The 21895-nt window shown below is 40.7% G+C and overlaps 1 protein-coding gene across 4 annotated transcripts in view; it reads left to right on the top strand.

Moving 5' to 3' along the window:
• Positions 1 to 21895, top strand: part of LOC109477341 (plexin-A1-like) — a 142523-nt gene that overhangs the window by 39491 nt on the left and 81137 nt on the right. For all 4 annotated transcript variants that reach the window (XM_019778542.1, XM_019778541.1, XM_019778544.1 and 1 more), the window contains exons 3-5: positions 7831 to 8987; positions 9899 to 10084; positions 10531 to 10662. In XM_019778542.1, coding sequence (XP_019634101.1) covers positions 7842 to 8987; positions 9899 to 10084; positions 10531 to 10662 — 1464 coding nt within the window. In that variant the 5' untranslated portion in view covers positions 7831 to 7841. The remainder of the gene's footprint in view (positions 1 to 7830; positions 8988 to 9898; positions 10085 to 10530; positions 10663 to 21895) is intronic.

Raw genomic sequence — 21895 nt, 5'->3', positions numbered from 1 at the left:
CCCAGAAGACCAAAGCCTTGTCTTGCAATGGATTATTGTGCATGTTTTTTTTTTACAAACATTCCAACAAAATATTCAGTGTAGACTGAGGAAAGTTGATTGATTTTTTATGCATTCCTGCACACTGTTCAAAAGCAGGTAGAAGTCACTGCCAGTAAAATATTGTTTCAAGGCCAAACTATATAATTATGATTATATATATAGTAGGATGGCCACTGTGTATGGCTTCAACTTGTAATGCATAACAGTCTCAACACTGTAAAAACTTTAAATAGTTTGATGTGCATCATGCCTTGAATCTTCAGTGTCTCACGTTCTTCAACAAGCCAGATTTGTAGGCTAAGCATACTTCCCGGTTTCGCGGTTATAAAAAAATATAACTGTCTCATTTGTGTGTAGTCAAAATACCTTGTCAAAGTATAGCGGTTTGAGAAATTAGTTTTTCCTCAGGCATACAATTGTTACTTCCAGGTTTTGAATCCCTGCCAGCCTCTGTAAAGTAAAACCAACTGTTGAAGACTGAAGGTGATGTCAGGCCAGAGGTCTGGAAACAGCTGTATAGTGACATCAGCACTGGGCTTAACCCATTCCCACATGGGGGGAGACATTAAAGACATCCAGTGCAGTTTAGGGCTTGGAAACCTGATTTTTCAAAGCCAACATTCTAGTCACTTATCTACATACTGAGTTGGAACTACACTATCTCAATGTATATTGACCCTCATGGAGCAAAAATTCCCATAAATTCTGACGGAAAATGGTTACTGGAAGGACCCTGGGCTGATTTTTAAGGTACCACCCAAAAAATAAAGGGCTCATCTTGGGGCTTGTTTCTGCAGCTTTAAATACCCAAAGTATGCAAGGATGATTTAAACGTACTAATGTGAAGCGGTATGTGTCAATTTCACAAAGATTTCCTTATTCAGAATATTTCCGGTTTTGCTGCCATGAAATTGCATTGGATGCCTTTAAGTAATTAGGTGACTGGGGATATTTCTGAACAGAGATATTAAGTAATTAGGTGACTGGGAATATTTCTGAACAATGTCCTCTAGGGAAAGAAGGAAATCAAAATTTCTTGATGAAATAATCTTGCTGATAATTAGATATGATGAAGTTTTAAATGAGATTTATAGTTTTGTTGGGCATGCATGCATGGATACTACCCGATGACAGAACAACAAAAAATGCTAGAAACCAGAAAGTTCACATCCAAGAGGAAGACCCAAAATTGCACTACAATAAACAATGCAAAATGACAGGAAGAAGGTTAAATTCACTGAAGGAAATGGCACAAGCAACACAAAACCACCAAGATGTAAGGTGAGGTAAGATGTTACAAGGACAGAAAATTACCATCCTCTAGGAAACATCCTTGTCTCTCAGTGGTGTTGTCTGACCTCTGGTAGCAAAACTTTGTTAGAGGGGCAAATTTGATGGCAAAAATCATTCTTAAGACTGAGTCAGAAAGTCGATGGTCAAATAATACCGGTAGTGCTAGCAGAGTGCGGATTGACTGGTGTCCCAGAAGGGCCCTGATCTGATACATTAACCTGTAGTCTGGGCCTTGAGACCTGGTGGTTATAGGGGAGAAATCCGTGAATGTGATTTTGGTTTGGCTGTAAGGGCAACTGAACTTACAAAAAGAAAGCCCTTCAGACTAAAGATGTAGCAGACTCAAAAGCAGTACACACTTGAGGAGAAAGTTAGCATGTTCAACTCCAAATGTAAGATATTGTTATATATATTATTGTACAATATGTATTGCTAACTTTGCTATTCAGAAAGTCTATCATAATATTATGCTTATGCATGTACTGAAGAATTGATTGTATACATGTACTGTATAATAGAAATTGAGCTTTCCTGCATTTGGTTCTGATAGCCTTATAAGCTTAGTGGTACCAGTATATACAGTATATATGATTGGATTGTACATCTTGTTATACTATGGAATCCTGCCAGTTGTCAGGTCTGTATTGATGCAATTTTCCATACTTATGTCAGTGGTAACTCTCCAATTCACAAGAGGTTGATACTAATACTTGTGATATTGCCTTGCCAGCCAATTAAGTCATATTAGCAAATTTCTTGCTTAGCACTCCAATTTGTAGTAATTGCGTCATGAATAATAATAACTCAATCACATATGAGCTCACTTTCAACATACATACAGCTCGGGTATGGCTCTGCTAAATATTTATAAGGCAATCCAAAATCAAGAAGTGTTATCGGTAGAAGCATGTTCTGTTTTATGTCATACCTGGGTCGGGATAACATTTGATATGGGTGTTCCAGCCCATGTGATAACTAACCGTATCATGCAGGGTTCTATAAATTATCATGGGATTCCAAAAGCTCTCGAATATTCAAATACTGGATTAGGATGTTGGAATTGATGCTACAATTTTTTGTCTCTAATTTGGCATATTTCACAATGAAAGGTGTTTTTTCTCGTTTGAGTATGACATGAATAGAATACTACAGAGTGTACTCCGGTCACAGCCCTGGGTCGAATTCATGGTGGGGCTAGCATCATAGTTGATGTGGAATACACCGTGTTTTATTCTATATCTACTATATGTACTGTTGGGATGTGTACTTCAAGTTGTTCAACAGTTACATACCACTTGACAGATCGCTAAGATGCTTTTCTAGCTCAGGGTTGCCTCACATTTACTGAACAACCTCTTCACATTTAGTTAATAACCTCTTCACCCAATACAGCCTGGCATTTCAGGACTGTTAAGTAGTAACCAATATGGTGTAACAGGAGGTTAAAGCACACTTAAGCTTTAGTGTAATGCATAAGTGGCTGAAATTGAACTTTCCCTAAATTGTTTGTCAAAGCATTATATTCCATGGTTTAGTGCTCAAGTGCACTGTACTTTTATATTTGTGATGAGGAAGGAATGCAAAATATTTATGAAGAATAGCTGTGAAAAAAATGTAGCCATGTTGTTTCATAGTTAAGACAATTACTTCAAGCACTTCTCATATACAGGTCACATTTAAGACTGCAGTTAATGCAATACCTCCATAGCTAATACACAGTCGTTGAAGCAAAATACAACAAAGATTTGTGTACTGGTTTTGAAAAGTTTAATAGCAATAGTACAGCAACAGGGAACTTTGCTGTTGACAAAAAAGTTACAGAGCAGAAAAGTTGCACAGTTCATTGTGCCTGGCAGATGCTTTTATCCAAGTTCAACATTCCCCAATGGGTTGCCCAAGTTAGAGCAGTGGAGGCTTAGCTGTTTATCATACGGTTCAGAAAAGTTACAGAGTAGAAAAGTTGCACAGTCAATTGTGCTATTCTCAAACAGTAAGGTGTGCCTGGTCGATGCTATTCTCCAAGTTTCAACATTTCCCTAGGAGTTGCCTAATAGTAAGAGCAGTGGAGGCTTAGCTGTATATCATACAGTTCAGAAAAGTTACAGAGTAGAAAAGTTGCACAGTGAATTGTGCTATTCTCAAATGGTAAGGTGTGCCTGGTCGATGCTATTCTCCAAGCTCAACATTTCCCTAGGAGTTGCCTTTAGTAAGAGCAGTCTGGGACATAGCTGTTTATCATGCAGCTACAGGCCTGATATCCAAGGGAGACAGTAGGTCGAACTTCCTGTCCAATCCCTGCGCGTGGCTCTGAATGTTAGGTGATGGTTTGGGGCTATGATTAAACATCTTTCAATCCAGTCTTGAGAGGATTTTCCGCGGGAGCATTAGTAACACCCACACATCCATCAGCCTGGTTGTGCACGACCGAGAAGCAATCTTTTGCAGGTGAAAGAAGTGTTCCTTTTCCCCCCATGGGTTTCACATTGTTAGCAAGGGAGGTGATGTTGAAAGGCCAGCCTTGAATGCAACCTTGCTGATGGAAATATAGATTCTGTAATCCAGGATCATCCTTCTTATCACAATGTCTGTTTGACACAGTCCTTTCTACCTGCGAAAAGGTATCACCGTTGAGCTTCAATTTCATGTGGCCAATTGTTGTAAAGGTTTTAGCTTATGAACATTAGATTGCAATTAAGATGGGAACAAGAATTGGAAGATAAGTTTTAAGTTAAACTGAGTGTGTGAATGTCACATGCAGCCATAGGGCCCCCCTTGTATTATGTAAGGTGCTCGAGTTGAATATTTTAAGATTCAGGTCAATAGTGATAGTGGGACGATCCATTGCAAGATACTTTGACATTGAAGCATTTCGTCCCATTTCCTGTCCTTGAAATATTCATTGGCCCTGATCGGTTTTCCCTTTGTTGTGGGGAAATGGATGGATTTGTTGTGGGGCAATGGATGGTGAACAGATGTGACAAGAGGGAGGCAACTTGACATCAAAGCTCAGGGAAGGTAAGAGGTTGTTTCAAGTCATACTCAAGAGGCAGGTATAGGCTGTACTCTTGATGGTTATTGGCTCTGTAGGGCTTGGAATGATAGGCGTTGAAAATGCTTGTTGCCTAAGAGACAAACATGTAGGGTTTCGTTGAAGTGTCTGTATCACTATTAGCTTGCCATAGAACTGGACTCATTTTACACAGCATTGTAGCCCAGCATAGATGCAGTAGCCCAAGTTGGTAGGAGGGAGGGATTTATTGACCATTCTGGAATAAAAGCTAGTGAAGTTCTTTTACTCCCCTTCTATCTCATACATATTTGACATATCTGGCAGCAAAATCTTCAAAGAAGATAAGTGTAACTAATGATGTGAGTTCGGAACATATCTGTGAATGTTCAGTGTCTTATTCTGAGCCATGCATCATAGCTTGTCTGTTTCATCAGAATTCCTGGCTCTTCGAATCCCTTTTGTATCCAAATTAATCAGTCTAGTGACTGGAATATTGCCAATTTGTCTGCAAGTACATGTATGCTAAACATAAATGAAAATTGCTGAATTGTAGTTAACAGCCCTGGAGTTTTTGTGTGGTAGTTATTGGTAGATAGGGCCACACCAGTTTAATTTGTTGTTTCATAATCAGGAGTGACAGGGCAAAAAAAAAAAACAGGCCAAGGCACCCCTTGATAGCCAGAAATGTTACAATATGAGCCATGAAGTCAACATACCAGGCTGGTTTATAATTAAAACGATAGATTTTGAACTTTTAGTGAAACAAAATTGCATTGTTATATTGAAAAACTTGGAAGTAGAAGGAAAAGGACGTTCTTCAAAAGTTGGGAACAAAATATGTCTTTCATTGAGCATTTTGCAGTTGATTTAGAACCAAAAAAAATTTTTTTTTTTTGCAAATTGGAAAAAAATGGACAGGGTGATCCGAGAAGCAACAAATTAAATTGGTGTGGCCTAAAAAAAGTTTGAGCAGTTATCCTCAACTGAGGTGAATCGTGATGCTTTTTCAAGTAGCTAGAAGTGCAGTGTGCATTTGCTTTGGCTTGTTCACCCCTACTCTTCACAATAAGTGTGTTGGCCAACCCTGGAATTGAACCCTTGCCAACAAATCCACAGAATTTGATCCGTATGGCGAAACAGTTTGATTGCGCTAGCGCTCGCACCACGGGGGACATGGATTCAATCTATCGAGAAGAAAACATCTTAGGGGCATTCGTGGTACAAACATGATCATTACAGATATCTCAGGTAGGGCTCCTTGGGTAGGGCTGGAAATCCTACCTCCATATGCAGGTTAGTGCAGGTAAAACTGGAGCTGTGTAGGTATTTTTTATGTTAACTTGCATTTAATTTGCACCAGTCCATGTACTGGGTTTATATAATCAACATTTAAGTGTATGTGGATTTTTATTTGTTACATTGACTGTTACCATCTAAAAAATCATGGTTTCCAAACAGTTTTTAGTATGGTCCATACTGCCTAAATTGTAAAAAAGTGGTGCAGGTAAAATTTGTCTGGTGCAGGTAATTTTCAATGTTGCTTGCACCAGTGCAGGATACTTGATACTTGATACTTTATTAGGATATCCATTAGTCGCACAAATTTTTGTGCAACTACTGTAATCTTCCTGGATTCCAAGAACATAAGACTGGTATATAGATATAGGTATTTCAAACCCTGGATGTGCACAATTCCAACCATGCTACATGTGCCTCTTAGATTCAACTCTCATCTTCAGCAGGTTGATTTAAATATTTGAATTTACGATTTAAAGATGGCAGCAGAGCTGAAGTTATGATAAATCAGGTGACTGTCCTTGGTGCTAATTAATCAGTTGTCATGTTCAGCACTACAAGCTCTTCACATTGACTAGCTTTATCTTTAGGCTAGATGATTGATTTTCACTCAATTTATCAGTCAAGAATAGCTATATCAGTGTACTAGGGCAATCTTTGGTAGATATGTTGTTTCCAGTGACTGATCTATATCTGTGATCTATTTCTGTATCTACCGGTATGACTGATCTATTTCTATATCTATGTTCTGTAATGACCTAATTCCCAAATCATATTTTGAGCAATTGCCCTTTTCCCTATCCTGAATTTGTAGCCTGTATAGTATCAAACTTAGCATAATTCTATCACAAAGTTGATATGCTGACTGACAAATAAGGCGTAAGTTATTGTGTTGTTATGCGGAATTTTTACTTTGGAATTGCTTGGATCAATATTCTTGTATGTGCTTTTTAACTTTTTATCTCTAACATCTGTAAAGTTATAATCCAGATATCTTGTGCATTGTAAGTTGCTACTATAATGAACAAATAATAGTGTCACCTTTATTAATGGTACTTAAAAAGCAACCCTGCTGATATTTGAGTCAAATTTTAGTAGTACATTGTACAACAAAAGAATTGCTAGCGCATGACAATGTGCGTAATTGTCATTTGTACCAACCATCCTTCGTTGATTTGCTCCTTGTTATTCTAGCTATGAATATGAAGGCTTGATTTTGAAATGTCGGGAATATTTAGCCGAAGCCATTACTTTCCAGCTCATAGCTAATCCCAAGAGTACATCGTCGATTGGTACAAAATAAACAGGCTCTCTGTTCTGATTAACACAGAAGGTTGAACATTAACTGTCTGGGCGACAGTCTATCAGTTTGTATAATGGCGTTACGTCTTGTGGGGTTTGTACAGAAGCAATTTCACAGCAGATGATACTTAAGCTGTGTGAATGCCATGTCCATTAGTTAAAACACTACTTTAAAGCTGTTGCTGTCACCGGTGGCATGACAGGTGATATGTTCTAAGAGCTGGGCTAGAAATCCCACCGGCATATGCTGGTTAGTGCAGGTAGAATTGGGACTGTGCAGGTATTTCTGATGTCTACCTGCACCTAACCTGCAACAACTCATGAACTGGGTTCTATTATATACATTGTAGGTGTATGTGGATTGTTATGATTGTGTATTGACTGATACTGCCTACAGTTTCAATGTATCTGAACAGTTTTCATTGTATTTTATACTTCCTAAATTCTGAGTGGTGCAGGTGAAATTTATGTGGGAATTTTCTAGTTTAGGTATGCAGAAAAAAGTGTTTCAAGCCCAGAAAGAGATACATTCTCCAGTCAACACTTGGCATAGAGGAGCTTAAGTTGTGCAGAGTTTGATGACTCTAATTTCCCCTACCTAATCCTGACATGCTGGAGGGTCTATCTGAGTATTATTAGCTGTAGCATATAAAACTAAGACTGTGTGAGCTCAGAACTTAATCACGTAACTTGTTAGTTGTATATTCAGTAGTAGCAACTTTAAAAGGAATTTATCTTCACCCTTTGTCAAAATGCGATGACAAAGGAGAGACAGTTCCAAAGATAACTGAATCAGATAGAACATGAATGTTTTCACATGAATATCTTTAGGGCAAGATGGCAATTCATTTCATTAATCAATATTTCCCTCTCATGTTTTCACACAGAGTTCGTCAGTATGGAGCGGTTGAATCTGCTGCTAGGTTTCCTCCAGCTGGTTCTACAGTTGGGGACTGTCGTGCAGGGTCTCCACGTCTACAATACATTCTCTCCCTCCTCGCCAGACATCGTCCTCAACCACCTGTCAGTGGACAACCAGACTGGCAGGGTTTACATTGGAGCAGTGAACAATTTGTACCAGTTAAACCGGCAGCTAAGCCTAGAGAAGACACAGTCCACAGGGCCGCGGTTAGACAGTGTGAACTGTCCTGGACCTGAGGAAGAGGGGGACAGCACATGTACAGATAGAGTAGAAACTCCCAACGTGAACAAGATTCTGGCTATTGACCAGCAGGGCGGTCACTTGATTACTTGTGGCACGTTGTACCAGGGAATCTGTCAAGTGAGGAGCTTGGGAGATGTCACTCAGATCTCCGTGGAATACACCCCTGATTTTTCTAGATACGTTGCCACCAATTCCCCCTCAAATACCACAGTGGGGTTTGTGGCACCAGGAACACAGCCGTACGAGGAAAACGCGCTGTATGTCGGAAGCACATATGGCGAACATCATGTCATCAGGGAGAATGTTCCGGCTGTTTCCATACGGTCTTTAGAACCTTCTGACATCTTCAAGGTCGTGAATGATGACAAAGCTAAGTTTATGGTCAGATCTGAGTCCAGGCAGCAGTATTTGATCAGCTATGTTCACGGATTTCGCAGTAAAAACCATGCCTACTTTGCAACATTTCAGATGGAAAGAATCCCAACACCTGGTGATGATCCACCTCCGTTCTGGTCAAAACTCATTCGACTGTGCATAGGAGATGCCAACTTCTACTCCTACATGGAGATACCTTTGAAATGCTTAGGGCAGAATGGAACCAACTACAACCTTTTACAGGCCGTGTACGTCAGCAAGCCAGGACAGAAACTTGCACAGAACATGGGCCTTCCAGAAGATGATGAGATGCTTTTTGGTGTGTTTTCAGCCAGTAAAACTCCATCTGGCAAAGAACCCCTGGAAAGCTCTGCCCTTTGTGTCTTCTCCATGTCAGAAATCGATGCAGAATTCAACAAAGTCCAGAAAGCCTGCTACACAGAAGAAGGCGGGGGTATTGCTGAACCACTTGATTTTGGTGGGGGTACTTGCCTCCAACAACGGGTATACACATTTCTATTGATATTGTATCACATTGATAATATTGTTAAACAAGTAAAGCTTGTTACACTGTAGATTATGTAGTGTTACAGGGCTGTAGTCCATTTTGCATGGTATTAATTTACTGAATGCCTCACACCATTCAAGAGTCTGAGTTTCCAGTGTGACATTTAGAAACTGTCGTCAGAATAGACCACTTGAAGAATACTGTAGTTCACTTTGTCTTCAAGGTAGCGAAATTTTATGGTCGAGGGAAAACGGTCATGTTCATTAAATGGTGGGGGATGTGGGGTGGTTTGATAATGGTAATGATAAGTTCATTGTACAGGAGTGGCTGTGAAAATAGTGACCATAAAAGTATTGTGAAAAAATTAGGAATTACAGTACAGTCAAACCTGCCAAGGAGACCAACTCTTAAAAATGGCCACCTATCCATGGTGAATGCTTTTTCTCGGTCCCAAAAGTTTTCCCCATTGACACAAGCATTAAGCAACCTGTCCAAGGTGACCAGGTGACCATCTGGCCAACGCGACCGTGACCATCCTCAGTTGGGTCCGCTCAGGGCCAGTGACCACATCATTTTTGATCATGTTGATTATTGATGATAACTAATGAGAAATCATGGAGAAACCAGCCAGTTTGCCTCGACTAGTGGATGATGTTTTTGCTCGAGGTAAATTGTTCCATGTGCCACCCTCCCCACATGCATTTACAGCATTTGATATTAAAACATCTCGACTTGTAAACCATTTATGTCTCAGTCATGTTGAGAGGTGATCCGCTTCAAGTGGTCACTTTTCTTTGGTCCCCTGGGTGGCTGGCTTGGACAGGTTTGACTGTACTTAATAACCCAAAATTGTTGTGTCCATTGTGTATCTTAGTAGTTAGTATATTTGAACTTTCTTTTCCTTCAGGAGGAACTACTTGAACGATTTCCATGCGGCGCAGACTTTACCGCAAAACAGTTTGGAGGAACAGAAGCTCTGACCCGTACAGCTGTGGCAGAGTTCCCCACAACTGGACTGACGAGTGTCGCTGCTTCAACTGTCAACGGCTACACCACAGCCTTCCTGGGGACAACCAATGGCAAACTGATCAAGGTAGGATTCATGTGTAGTTAAAATTTTTGATACATAATTGATACTCTTAAAAAATTATGGAAATCTGTGTGAAAGCTTTGATCAATTTTACTCTATGCCAGGCTTAACCATACTATACTAGATTTTGTTCAAATGCCCAATTTTTGAGCAACTCTAAGTTATTCTCAATGTCGAAATGGACCGACTGGTTGGGCGATATCTTGCTAGTTGATATTTGCAGTAGGTACTAGATCGGGTGTAGTCTGGCTTTGCCTTCTAAACTATTTAAACCACTCACACTCCATAAAGTTCTTGCTGGTGTGGACCTGCTTGACAGAGCTGCTTGAAGATATGCTGTATACTGCTACTGTGACAGTAGCAACTACTGCACAGTAGCTGTTGAGTACTTGTTACAAAGCAGAAATTACCCCCTGACTCTGATGTTGTTGCTTGCCTGTGTGTTTCAGGTGTTGGTGTGGAATGGAGATGCTGCAAACCCGTATGAGGAGATAACCGTGGTCCAGGGAAGCAGGGTTCAGCAGGACATGCAGTTTGATGCCTTCAACCCACAGAACTTGTACGTCATGACGGAGAACAAGGTGGGTGCAACAGTTAGCTTAATTTTCCATGGTAGGCGAGGCTGACACCACAAACACACCCACTCACTCACTCAAAACACAGCATGATCCTGGGAGAGTAGCAACTCGCCAAGTTGTCTCCCAGCCAGTTCTGTCCTGTGCTCCTTGCCAGGCTGTGGCTACATTGACCCGCAGTGCTCAGGTCTGCACTCAGCTCGTCTTACCACTTGCCTCTGGGTCTGCCTCTGGGTCTGGACCAGCCTGCAGGCATGGCTTCCTTCAGTAGACTGGCAGCTTAAGTCATCCTGGCTAGGTGGCCAAAGAGTTGTAGGGGAGCCTGTCTGATTTTATAAGAGACAGGCAGTTGGCCAGGTCTTTGGCATATGGTAGTGTTGGAGATAAAGTCGTACTAATGGTAGTCAAGTCGTACCAAACTCCTAGGTCACAAATTGAGCACCGCCCCTCCTTCTCACTTAGCTGCAAGTGTGTCAGTTAGGTAGCATCTGACAAATCAACGTTTCCTTTCAGGACGGCAAAAACCTGAGGGTATGAAAACTGTGAACACACCCAAGCATACAAAAAACTGAACTGATTTGACATACAAAGAACGTATGCTAGCCCTCGAGGTAACATACAATCTGAATGTACATTCTCGATGTAGCATGCAATTTACACTCAGGAAAATTTTGGTGTATACAGTCGTCGTACGCATGCGTACGGTTTTTGCCCGTGTGCGTAAATTGGGACATAGTGACACAATTTGCCTCCATAATGCAATTATGGGATGCAGCAGTTTTTCTTGTACAGGTGTATCAATCATAACCTGATTGCTCAATAGTCACTACTGTTCCTTTCCTCTTACATGTAGGTAAGTCCTCTCTCTAACTTGTGGTTTTTTATTTCTGAAAAGATGCCACCTAACTTTTTTTTAATTTACCTTCCTACTACATCTACAACGTTGCCCCTCAGAAAAACTTGAACTGACTTCCACTCTCTTGCCTCAGTGGTTACAAGTGATTGTATGGCCTTGGTGCAGGCTGTCCATGCCCAGGCTGGTGGACAGCCATGCATGAAACAGTAGTGTGTGTAGGCAAGGGTTATGGTAGGGTCGGGACAGATTAAGGGTTGGCTTATGGGAGCACTGTCACTCCGATAGATCTACAGTACCACCGTGCCCACGGGGCCTCGTCTCGGATCATAATTCTCTCCAAATTTGACACCAATCTCCCAAACGTGGGACCTTTTAAGGCGAAGGATTGAAAGGGCTAGGTGAATAAATTGGCGTCCTGATGTCGTGTTATAGTGCTGCTTTGCCTGCTCTCCTGGATGGCAATTTCAGGAGAAAATTGGCTGCAAATCTTCCTGACCTTTCCAGGGAAAAGGGCTTGGAAGGGTCGTCTTGAAATGTTACTATTTTGAATATAGGTGGTTGATCGATGGCGCTGGCAGGGCAGTCCGCGTCCGCGAAGTTTTTCACACAAATTTTTGGGCAGATTGATTGGACCAGTCTACGGGGTCTCCCGCACGTGTAGCACACGGCTCAAACAAATGGCATGATGGAGCCCATACCTCATGTCTCCTGCCTCAAATCAGGATGACAATCACTCTCACCTAACAGTTGATTTCTCCTGGGTCTACAGATCAATGTATTTGGCCGTGCTACATTTCTGGGGAGTCCTGGATCTGATCAATTCTTGGCGATCCCAAAGCTAACAGTCCTGCAGAGGTTTTGGCAAGCCAGGAGAACGTATTTCCTGCTACCAGCAACTTCCAGGCTATCGAGAATCAATCCCAAGTCTTACCAAAGTCATTCCTCAGCATTGCACTTCTGTTCTAAAGTCTCACTGGGTGTTACTCTATACATATTTTTCTCACCTTAAAATTCACTTTGTGGCCGTTTTTGTAAGTCTTTTTATAACGTAAATGAACTGTTTTATGTTCTGCAGATTAAACTGTTGTACAACTGGATGTACATTGTATAGGGTGACCTCAGATTTTGAGAATCTTTCACACTTCATTGTCTACTTGCTATAAAACAAGTCAGACCAAAAATTTTACACTGCTTTTTACACTATAGGGTTCTCTTGACTATATTCTACCCATAGGTGTCAGTGTTTTGTCAAGTGTGAACAGGGCTCAAAATACTTTTTCTGCACTCCTGTACTGGTGCAGGTAGCATTTAACATCATGTGTACCAGACAAATTTTACCTGCACCACTCAGAATTTACGAATTATCACAATAAAAGCTTCAGAAACCATCATTACTATAATTTTGATCTAGTTCTTTTGCACCTCATAGGTGGTAACAATCAAATGAAAAATCCACATGCACAAGGTCCTGTAATAATTATAAACCCAGTACATGGACGTGGGTTAGGTGCAGGTAGACATCAGGCACAGTAGGGGTATCATCACTAGAAATCTTTAAACAACTCCTGCAATTAAATGTGCAAAGGTTGAGTGTAACAAGTCGTTCGGTGTGATATAGCTAGTTGCCGCCGCCGCGCCGCGTGCCTGCGAAGCTGGTGTGTTACGCTGAAGGGTGGTCATACTGGCTATACTGATACAGATACAGATACAGAAATACCGGCACAGCTTGTTTTACCATGCGTATACAGGTGATATTTCCAGCCCTGCCCTGGTGAATGAGATGGAGAGTTGCCACCTCCAGGACACGGCCAGGTTTGATGTGTCTGACCCCTGGCTGACCCAATAATCAATAGATTGAGAAAACCATAATGGCAGTGATAAAGAGAGTACACAGCTGGCACATCTCTCAAAGGTAGCACGTCTGCTGCAGCCAAACACTGTTTCTGTACCACCTTATCCTCTTCCCTGTTGCCTAGCCCAGTGACCAATACAAATGTTGGTGCCAAATGGCTACCTAAGCAGGCTGATGGGTACATTTTGTAGTACTGATACAACTTTATATTTCACTCCAGAATTCAGCACCAAGGACAGGGCCAACCTTTCAAGCAGTACATAAAAATTATTGAATGTCTATTCTCAAGAATAAAACTTTGCTTAATTCCCAGTATTGCACAATGCTAACATAAATAATAGGATTTTTTTTAATGCAGACCTGTATTTCTGTCAAATTTTTCACAGTTAGTAGCATTTTTCACTTTCTCATACCCACCATATATTTCGAGATGGTTTGTCATTCGACTGTTGTTGGCATAGCAGGCTATCTATATCCGCCACATCAGCAAATGAAATGCAAGATGTACTTGATGAATGCTGATCATTCACTACAGTATAGATGGTCAGCTTCCCTCAGTGCTGCCTGGGGAGATGGCCTGAGGTTAGGGAACATCCTGAGTGAGGCTAGAAGATATACAGGCCTATCTCCCACCCTGCAGATTGTAAATGCCAGATATCAGTTATGTGTCAGGATGGGAACTTAGGGACCACTAAATGGTGAAATGACCTATCTGAACCCTCTGATATCTATCTGCAATATGAGCGTATTAATCGTGTGTACAGAGGACAGTGTTCAATAATCAGAAGGTCAGATAGTAGCTTTGATCATGGATGGAAACCTTGGTCTTGGAGAAGCAAGAAAGGTATGATTCAATGTTACAGGCTTCAGCAGAGATGAAAAAAATCGCTAAAATTGTGTTCAAAAAGCCTTCATATGGGACAAAAAAGGTCATTGTGCTATTGTATGAGATTATTTTTTGTTAGGTAAAAAGTAAACTGTTATAGTTTCCTTTTAGTCGCTGAGTTATTTCAGCAATGTAATCTTCACAGCAAGTTGCCGAACCATTCTGACGTACTATGCAGGGTGCCAGCCCAGTAACCTCATCTGATACAGAATTTCCAATCAGAACAGAGGAGTTGTCGCCGAGTCTTTATTGTCAGAGTATTTACAGCGCAAATCGATAACGGTCTGCTATCCTGGGACTGCATTCCTTTCTGCTGTAATTGCTGCAATTTGTAATATATCTCTTACACGGTGGGTGGGGGGGGTGCATGGGAGCTGGGATTACTGTGGCTTCGAATCCCACCTTGAGAGTGTCTCAAGGACAGCTTAATTCTTAGGAATATATGGGGAATCAATGGAAAATAGTTCTCTCTGCTTGCTCCATATCAGCATGGAGCTGTCTCGGGAATCGGTGACAAACAGACGTCATATTCTAGCGGCAGAAATTCCCGTTATTAAAGTCCAGGAGCTTATGCTGAGAGGAAATCACCTGGGGTGTAAAATGGAGTCGTGGAGTTTCAAAACTTCTGTCGCAGAAACTTTGAAGCGGTAAATTATTGTCAGCCATTTCCCGAGAAGAGAGGTTGTTTAAAAGTGGAGCGAGACATCTTGCTGTGCTTGAGTTGAGATCTTGAAAAGAAGAGTAGTGTCATTCCTACTCTGGTATGCCCAAGGTAAACTTACGAGCACCCTCGAAAAGTCAGAAACTTAGCATGTTCAGAATTATAGTTTGTCCCAGCAATCTTACAAGCTTCAATAGCTTTAAGTAGGACTTCCATGTCTATCAAAATTGTAGGGAGATCTTTGGGGATGGAATATGTTTCAAATTGTAGGGTGATTTTTAGTGATGGAAATGTTGCACCAAAAGAAGGCAATGATAAACATGCATAAAGTAGTTGAAAATGCCGTCTTTGAAAATGGCTTTTATAACTGTCATTTCAAAATTTCAAAGTTCAATGTGTAACTTTCTAGACCAATAACTTACTTGTTAGATGTTTTCTCACCATCCTTTGTAAGATTTTAGTGACATCACTTCTAATCTCTCACTGCTAACTTAGCAGGCCTATCTACGAGTCTCATAAAAGGTCGAGAAACTGCGCTGATGGTGAAATATTAGCTTGTAAAGCCTGCACACATATTTCCAATGACAGATTTGCAGCTAGCAATAAAAGTACAGACATCTTGACTTATTACTGCAATGTAACAATAGGTTTTCGGAATCGTGCCTTGTCATAGTGGCTTATAGTTGATCAAAGTAACCCGAATTCCTGCGATTAGCACTTCAAAGACGTTTGAAGGACAAAAGTGAAGGAAAGTCAATACCTGGAGCTTTGCCTCTGGGCTTAAGCCCTCTGGTAGTGATTCATCTTTTATTGTCTGATCCATTCTGGATGGCGCTATGGAGGCTAGTGGAGTACTGTGTTTCCTAGTGGAGGGGTTTAAGGCATCCGTGTATATATAGTCTTTGGAAGTAATTTAAAGGAAAGATAAGAGTCGACAAGTATGTTGACTGCTGTGTTTAGTATCATTGATTTGATACCACCATTTGTCTTACTTTTCAATGAAATCTGGTGTGTCAGCTTTAATGGCTGCTATACTTTTGTGTAAGAGACTCCATACTGAGGTATTCCCATTGATAAGGACCATTAGTCTAGAATAAATGGCTTCAAAGTATTGCAGTTTAGTGTGGGGCTTTTAGTTCTTTGTCAGGATTACTGAAATTGTCAGAACTTCTAGACGTACAGTCAAACCTGTACAAGTGACTATCCCTACAAGTACATAAAGACCACCTGGCCTATGTGACCACTCTTTGTATGCAATATTTCCCATTCACATAAGCATTAAGAATCCTGTTAATAGTGTCCATGAAGACCAAATTTTATCAGCCCCATGTAGTCTTCTTGACTGTCAAGGGTATTGCTTATGTCATCCTGAAGACCCTACATGTCTGAACTGATAGTGGTAGCCTCTACCAGGCTTTGGAAGCAACTGGAAAGAGTAGAAATTGGCCAAATAGGGAGTTGGATGGCAAATGTTCTCCTTAGTGGACCAACTCCCCTGGCATGTTATCTGTCTATTTGGCCAATTTCTACTCTGTCAATGTTCTATGCTTTCTTTCAACTGTTGGTCTCTTGGTCACCAGATTACTCCCATAACCATTACATCATCAGGAAAAGGGTTAAAAATCCTGGAGAGAGTTTTGGAAAGAGTAGAAATTGGCCAAATAGGGAGTTGGATGGCAAATGCTCTCCTTATTGGACCAACTCCCCTGGCATGTTATCTGTCTATTTGGCCAATTTCTACTCTTTCCAGCCACTTCTGAAGCCAGGTAGAGGATACTGAACTGGTGTTACCCACTTTAGGTTTCATCTGATGTTATAGTACATGATCAAGACAGCTTACAGAAGGGGCCGCAGATGCGTAAGCTGACAATCTGTTTGCAGGAGATGTTATTAAGGAAGTCCCACTGAAACTCATTGATGAATGTTTGTCGTTTCCACCGTGCACCGAGGTACCACCGTAATGGCACCTGTGTGTCGGCTCTGCAATTCCCGGCCCCTTCGGAGAGGGATGGTATTACTGAAATAGCATTGAACTCCACTTGTTAAATGATGCACATGACGCGTGTCCCCCTGTCGTAAAGTTTCTTGAACAAACAAAGTTGGCATTTTAGTAGATCCAGGTTAGGCCACACCAATTTAATTTGTTGTTTCTCGGATTTTTTCAGAAAAAATATGAAGTGACAGGGCGAAGAAAAAACATAGTTACATGGAAAAACTGTAACAACTCTGAAGAGAAGGGACTTCCTTCAACTGTTGGGCCCAAAAATGAGCATTTTTGAGTTGGTTAAGAGCCTGAAATTTTTTTTTAAGTCAGAAAAAATGAAGTGGGCGAATCCGAGAACCAACAAATTAAATTGGTGTGGCCTTATGTAATATCATTGTTGACACGTTGAAACGTTGACATGTCGCACTTGACCGGATGCAGAAAATGTTGCATTTTTTGTATGATTTATGATATCATCTGCACATTTTCTGCATGAAAAGGGTTTTATCATCTGTCATGGAGGACCCCAGAAGGCCCAGACTCCCAGGAACAGCTGTTCAGCGGCATAATGTAACAGTTGTTTGCACCAACGAGAAATCAAAAAAGACAGCCAGTGCATTAAAACATCAGGCAGAAATAGCAGTCACTTCAACTACCAGAATAACTTTATGTTGGAGCGTTGTTTGTATAGTAGTAATAATATATCGGTCGTTGTTTGTTCTTGTATTTGAGTTTGGGATATTGTTGACTTTGGGATTTTTAAACCTTTCCCTACTGTATTTGCTTATTGAGTTTAGGATGTTAACCCTTTCCCTAGTGTATTTGCTTATTGAGTTTAGGGTTTTTAACCCTTTTCCTGATGATATAATTGTTATGAGAGTGATCTGGTGACCAAGAGACCAACAGTTGAGAGGAAGCATAGAACAGTCTTGTTTTCAGCACCAAGGACTGAGGCAGGAATTTCTTGGAACTGAAAAGTAACTTTAACTTGATTCTATGATCACTTGTAATTGAGTTACCACACTCCTTTGTTTGCAATAAAGAAGAATGATTCGCTTATTCAGAACTGTACTTGAATTGTTTACACCTATTGTTCAGTAAGGCAATATACATATATTACAACCAATGGAAACTTATATTTTCTAATTCACTGATTCCACAAAGTCTTGGCCCTGATACAACAGGAAAACTTGATATTCAATGGTATCTTCATACAAATATGATTAATCCATTTATTCAAATGGATGTTGAGAAATGTCAAACACGAGCCCAATTAGCACAAAGAGTTGAAGAGAACAAAGGGTATGCACGTCAGAGATGTTTTTTCTAAATCATGTTAATTTGCTTTCCCTTTAATAAATGTCAGGAGCAATTATAGTTTACAAAAAGCAATTCAGACTGCTACATGAAATATTTTTCACTTGACTAAGTTTTACAAAAAGAGTTTCTTTCGAGTCGAACTTCAGGGTAATGACTTAGTCCCCCCGGATAACCAACTCTGAACCGTTGAAGAAAGGTTACTTAAAGATAAATGTATTGCTTTATATGACAATATTTATGATATATGTGTCTGTGCAAGGACTGTACAGATGCTCTGTCCATGACAATGCGTGCTGTCCCTGTGGTAGTGTCTTATAATGTGTTTTATGTCCAGCTCACCAGAGGTAATTCTTCTTGCATGATTATAAAGCGACAGTTTCTTGCTATCATCTTTCTTCCAAAGGGTAAGGTCAGTATGAAGGTCTGATAGAATTCCCTTATCTATTAAAGATGGAAGAGCTCATATTTGGAACAAAATGTAATTGAATGTTCATGATTCAGGTTCTTAAACCACAGGTGGCTTGTACATGAATCATATTTCTTAAAAAGGACCTTTTGTGTCAGTCAAAAATGAATAAAAACAAAGAACATCCTTACGGGAGATTTATGAGAGGAGGTAGCCATTTTATTTTGTGTCAAGGGACAAACCATGACAAATTTGGGTTGTTTTTTTTTTCGCCCAGCTAGCCAGTGTTATAGATTAGCAGCCAGAATGATTAGCAGCCGTGGATAGTACAGGGTCAAACAGCATGTACCATTAGTATAAATCCTAGCAGAACTATTTGTTGTGGGGACTTAGAGTTATGCTCGGTGGGTATGTTATTTTGACCTTACGGAAACCCTGCCGGTGCTGGGATCTTGCTGTTCCCAGGCTACGCCTCTCGCTGACACGTTGACAAGTTGCAGTTCATGCTGTAATGTTCAGGTAGGTGATAATGCCTTATCCAACTGAAATGGAATTGCCAAAGTTTCAATCAATCTTTGTCCCGGGCGGCATTAGCCCGAGCTTTTATGACTGAAGTCCTCAGTGACCTAATGGACTCAGACTATGTACATGTGTGCGTTTGCCTCTATAGAACAAGTTACAACTGTAATTGCAACACTTTATCAAGCACATAAAGCTTCCAGCTGCAGGTTCCTGTAACTGAAAGTAAAGTAATCTAAAGTTAGGACCAGTTTTTGAAGTGAGCTATACTCGATACCAACACTTTTGGGAGTTGAGTTCTGGCTCTCCATCCCGGATCAGATTATCTGACCCGAGGTACATTGTAACTCCTGTATGTTCTAGCTAGTCTGAAATTTTTTCCGTCATCTCCATTTTGTTTGGAAAGTTTGAAATCTTGACCCTCTGAAATGCTATTTTCCTGTATCTTGAGGGGCATATTTTGATGGTAGACTAAGCTTAGTTTTATCTTTACGAGCTAATTTTTGTCCATGAAAGATGACGGATTGGGCAAAATTTTTGTCTGTCATCAGCAGCAAAATTTCAGAAAGACAGATACTGGCTAGAACATGGGTTCAGAGACAAAAACAGAGATTTATTCAAGAACAAGGAACAGTTTGTTCGGTCGCAGCTAGTTGAAAGAGCGTTCATGAAAGGCGATCTTGGCTCTGCAGGCAGTGCACGTGTGCTCCAGTGATAATTATTTCACACAGAAGTAGTAACACCGAGGCCTGTAAGATCAGGCACTCCTGAATGACAGGTGATGGAGGATGCAGCAGTCATCCTCTTATCATACTGTGCCCCTGTAGCAGATCAATGGAGGGCAGGCTCTTTGAAGTATTTGTAGAGGAAGTGGTGGAGAAGTGCTGCCACATCAGATAATGCCAGTTGGGAAAACCAGATTGCTTTGTTCTTGAAAGGGGGACGTAATCAGCTGACTTGAACTTGTAGGTCCTGTTCATAGAGCAGCGTTTCGCTTGTATTTATCAGCACATGCTAGGAATACAGAAATATCTATAACATATGTTATAAATGACAAAATGGCTCAACGTCTGGAACAAAGTGGTTAAGATTCTGAAAAACTGCACTTTGGTCTGTGTTACTAAGACTACCAATTTGTGCTAATGGGAAAGAACAATTTGGAAATTTGAGTCACGATCTGCCTTAAGTGTGGAAGAAAGAGTCATGCGTGATCGGTATATTAGATATTGTTGAGTGAGAAGTTGTGAATATTGAAACTGAAGTCAATTTGTTTGCCAATGGATACCACAGAGTATGACCCAATGTACACCCGAGTCTAAAACCTCACGGTACAAAAACCGTGTATGCCAACTTTTCCTGTGTGTAAATCAGCCTGCTTTATTGACGTATTTCAAGAACATGCGTACAGAGTGTACTTTACCAAAGGGGCTGGCATACGATCTGAACGTATATACGCTCTTGACATACATCAAATCAGGCCTATGACCCACAGACATCAGTGCCATTTAGCTGTTTTTTTGTTCTGCCAGATATCACCAAGTACCATGAGGAAGCTGTAAAGACCTTCCCAAATATCATTTGTTCTGGGCAATCTGGGCATCAGGCAGACTTGAAGCATGACTATGCATAGGTTAAAAGGATTGTTGCTGGGGTTTTATGTGAGCAAAGCATGCAAAGGTGAACAATCAACCCCCGCAGGGTGAACATGAACTTGAAAGGTCAATCATGAAGGATAGTAACCATAAATGTGGGCCTTCTCTTAAATCGAGTGACTGATTAGGTGGAATGGTAGCTATTATGATATGTGAACCGAGCAGTGTACAATGTCATGTATGATACTTATTTATTTTACTAGCAATTTGAAAACTACCGTATCGTGCTTCACAGGTAGTTTGATCATTTTTGTGTATAGACCTTGGCCAGAGAAATGTTGATTGAATGTGTGCCCATTTTGTAGCTGCTTGTATGATTGTTGGGAATTCTTGACATTAGAAATAAAGCTAGTATTTAGCTGCCTAGAAGGTTTTATACTATGAAATGCTACTACAGAACCTATAATGTTAAGTTTTGCTCCCAAAGAAAAGATTTTGAGCACATGATTTCTGTGAAGAAAGCTGTATTGGCTCTGCAAGTAATTTTTTCTTTTTACAGTTATACAAGCAACATTTATGTGTCATAATGATTATTAATTTTACTCTTAACTTGAATTCTCTGCTTGACTTCTTCTTCTGTCGGCTGCTAGATGTAATGTACAATAATACTTGACATGTAATGTACAATGTTAGCATACCGATGTTTCATACCAGGTGTACTGGGATGATGGGATGACTTATGGGAAACTAGGGCAGTGTGTCGTAACTTTGCCGGCATTATCCCGCTCGAATAATGCATGAGCTGAAACTGTCCCCCCAAGTCATGACGTCGGCCAAGCAGACGCCATGAAACAGTCCAACTGGGGCAGTTGAAAGCTTTGCCAGGATCACGAAGCTCAATTCCAAAGTCGTTCCTGTACTTACCTGCATCCCCGTGTCTGGTCATTCCAAACTTTTTATTACCTTGAGTAATAAAACGGAGAGCTGCCAATCTGTTATGGTACCCACAGAGACACCTTAGTGCCTTCCTGTAATGCACACATTACTCGTGAAGCACTAAATGTCGAAACAATTCAGGGTCTAGGATAACCAGTTTTAAAAGCTGCAGCATTCATTCCGACTCTATAGGAAAGGGCTACATGCCATGATTGAAAGGGTTTTTG

The sequence above is a fragment of the Branchiostoma belcheri genome, unplaced genomic scaffold (genome assembly GCF_001625305.1).
Source record: "Branchiostoma belcheri isolate BF01 breed outbred unplaced genomic scaffold, Haploidv18h27 scaffold4, whole genome shotgun sequence".
In the NCBI taxonomy this organism is placed as follows: Eukaryota; Metazoa; Chordata; class Leptocardii; order Amphioxiformes; family Branchiostomatidae; genus Branchiostoma; species Branchiostoma belcheri.
This window is presented reverse-complemented; position numbering and strand designations above follow the sequence as displayed.